The 2,579-nt window shown below is 47.6% G+C and overlaps 1 protein-coding gene across 1 annotated transcript in view; it reads right to left on the reverse strand.

Annotated features, from left to right (window-relative positions):
- Nucleotides 1-460: 460 nt before the first annotated feature.
- LOC114923413 overlaps nt 461-2,579 on the reverse strand; it is a gene marked incomplete at its 3' end in the record, with an annotated part of 6,729 nt that continues 4,610 nt past the window's right edge. The window contains 2 exon segments of the mRNA XM_029286346.1: nt 461-1,515; nt 1,517-2,573. Of these exon segments, the coding sequence (XP_029142179.1) occupies nt 461-1,515; nt 1,517-2,573 (2,112 nt within the window).

A 2,579-nucleotide genomic window follows, 5' to 3' on the forward strand; every position in this document is an offset into this window, starting at 1 on the left:
CAGCAGAACCTCCCGATTGAGGATGGAAAGCACTGTGGAACCGCCACTTGGACCCCACTGACTGGGCCACAGCCCGATTAATCTGATGTATAAATTCAGGCCCATTATCTGATGAGATAAGGGTTGGGCTTCCAAACCGCGGGATCAATTCCTTTAACAAAATTCTAGCCACTTCCCTTGCCTGCTTCGTTTTAGTGGGGAAGGCTTCAGGCCAACCTGTATACCTATCCACAAAAACCAAGAGCTTTGTACAACCCACATCTAGGCATGTCAGTAAAATCAACCATTACAGAGTCCATAGGAAAGTATGATGATGGTATAGTGCCCGGGGGTAAGAGAGGTCCTTGCCTAGGATTAACCTTGGCACAGGTAGCACATTGGGAGACAACTCGAGCTGCCATGCCAGCCACTCCATTGATGTAATAGTCTCGCCCCAATGCCTCCTCCAGCCCTAATTTACCCATATGGGTAGCATCATGCGACGATTGAACCAAAGCCCAAGCTGAGGACTGTGGAACGAAGATGCGCCCATCCAATAACACATACCACCCATCCTTAAGAGTTGCCTTAAGATCTGTAACTGCCTTAACACATTCTTGCTGGGAATACGTTGGTCGGATTGTCGGGGGTATAACTCCCAGATCCATGGCCACATGTATGGAGAGGTCTATGGTAGACTCTCCTCTCCTAGCAGCACTCCGAGCTTCCAAATCTGCCCTCCTATTCCCTTGTGCCACCTTATCTACTCCTCTCTGGTGCCCCTTACAATGCATAACTGCAACTTTAGTTGGCATCTGCACTGCATTAAGGAGGCGTTGAATGAGGTGTCCATGTTGTACATATTTTCCTGCTGAGTCACGAAATCCCCTCTCTTTGTACACAGCCCCATGTGCATGTAAAGTTAGGAAAGCATATTTACTGTCTGTCCACACATTCAAAGTTTCACCCACAGCTCTTTCCAATGCTCTAAGTAATGCCCACAATTCAGCCACTTGTGCACTATGTTCAGGGCCCAAAGGCCCACTCTCCACCACTTTTTCATCATCCACTATAGCATAGCCTGAAACTCTCTTTCCCTCATGCATATAGCTGGACCCATCCGTATACCAATTGAGTTGAGCTGCCTGCATAGGGATGTCCGACAAATCATGCCTGCTAGAATAAACACTCTCCAACACTTGCAAGCAATCATGTTCCATATTGATGTCTCCTGGCAACAAAGTGGCTGGATTCAGCCGATTTGAGACAATCAACCTTACTTGTGGATTTTCAATCATTAGAGCTTGATATTTAAAAAGTCTTTGATTGCTTATCCACAGATGCCCTTTGTTATCTAAAATGGCCTGCACTGCATGGGGAGTGTGTACATTTACAGGACATGAGAAGGTCAATTTATTACAGTCCTGCAGCAAGACTGCTATAGCAGCAAGGACCTTCAAACAATGTGGCCATCCCTGTGCCACTCCATCCAATTGTTTAGACAAATATGCTACCGGCCGTTGCCACTGGCCTAGTTGTTAAGACTCCTAAAGCCACATTATCCCTAGTATCCACATACAAATTAAACGCCTTTTCCAGATTTGGTAAAGCCAAGGCTGGAGCTGACGTGAGTGCCAGCTTCACATCCCTAAAAGCCTTTTTCTGTTCTCCCTCCCAGCAAAACAACTCATGTTCACCCCCCTTTGTAGCTGCATATAACGGAGCTGCCATAAGGGCGTAATTTGGAATCCATATGCGGCAAAACCCAGCCAAGCCCAGAAAACCTCGTAATTGTCTCCGGTTTGTGGGCTCAGCTATGGCCAAAACTGCCTGCTTTCTTTCCCATCCCAAGGCTCTATGTCCATGCTCAATATCATACCCTAAATAACGCACCTTCTGCTTCACCAATTGGGCCTTTTTCCTAGACACTCTATAACCACACTGGGACAACAAACCCAACAAGGAGGCTGTATTGTCCCAACAGGTGTCCTCTGTCTGACCTGTGACCAACACATCATCTACATATTGCAACAGGGTATCCCCCCTTTGCCAAGGCACAAAATGCTGTAAGTCCTTTCCCAAGGCAGTACCAAACAGGGTAGGTGAGTTCTTAAAACCCTGTGGCAGCCTTGTCCAAGTGTATTGTGATTTCAATCCAGTCCTAGGGTTTTCCCATTCAAAGGCAAACAAGGGTTGGCTTGCCTCATGAATTGGGATCGTGAAAAACGCGTCCTTCAGGTCTATAACGGAAAACCACGCTGCTTTGGGTGGAATCAGGCTCAATAAAGTGTATGGATTGGGCACAACAGGGTGAATGGTCACTGTCATGGAATTGATGACCCGGAGGTCTTGGACCGGGCGGTAGGATCCATCTGGCTTCCTAATGGGCAATATGGGGGTATTCCAAGGCGACTGAATAGGCACCAAAATCCCTGCCTTCAGATACCTTTGAATACTCTCATATATTGCCACTATAGCCTCATTAGAACATGACCTCTGGCGAATATGCACAGGCGCGGCTACTGGTTTCAACTCCACAATCACCGGTGGGTGGTGGGCAGCAAAGCCCGGGGGATTATCCTCCGCCCACAACCCTGGTA

Source organism: Protobothrops mucrosquamatus, unplaced genomic scaffold, assembly GCF_001527695.2.
Source record: "Protobothrops mucrosquamatus isolate PMUCROS unplaced genomic scaffold, P.Mucros_1.0 scaffold3382, whole genome shotgun sequence".
Lineage (NCBI taxonomy): Eukaryota > Metazoa > Chordata > Lepidosauria > Squamata > Viperidae > Protobothrops > Protobothrops mucrosquamatus.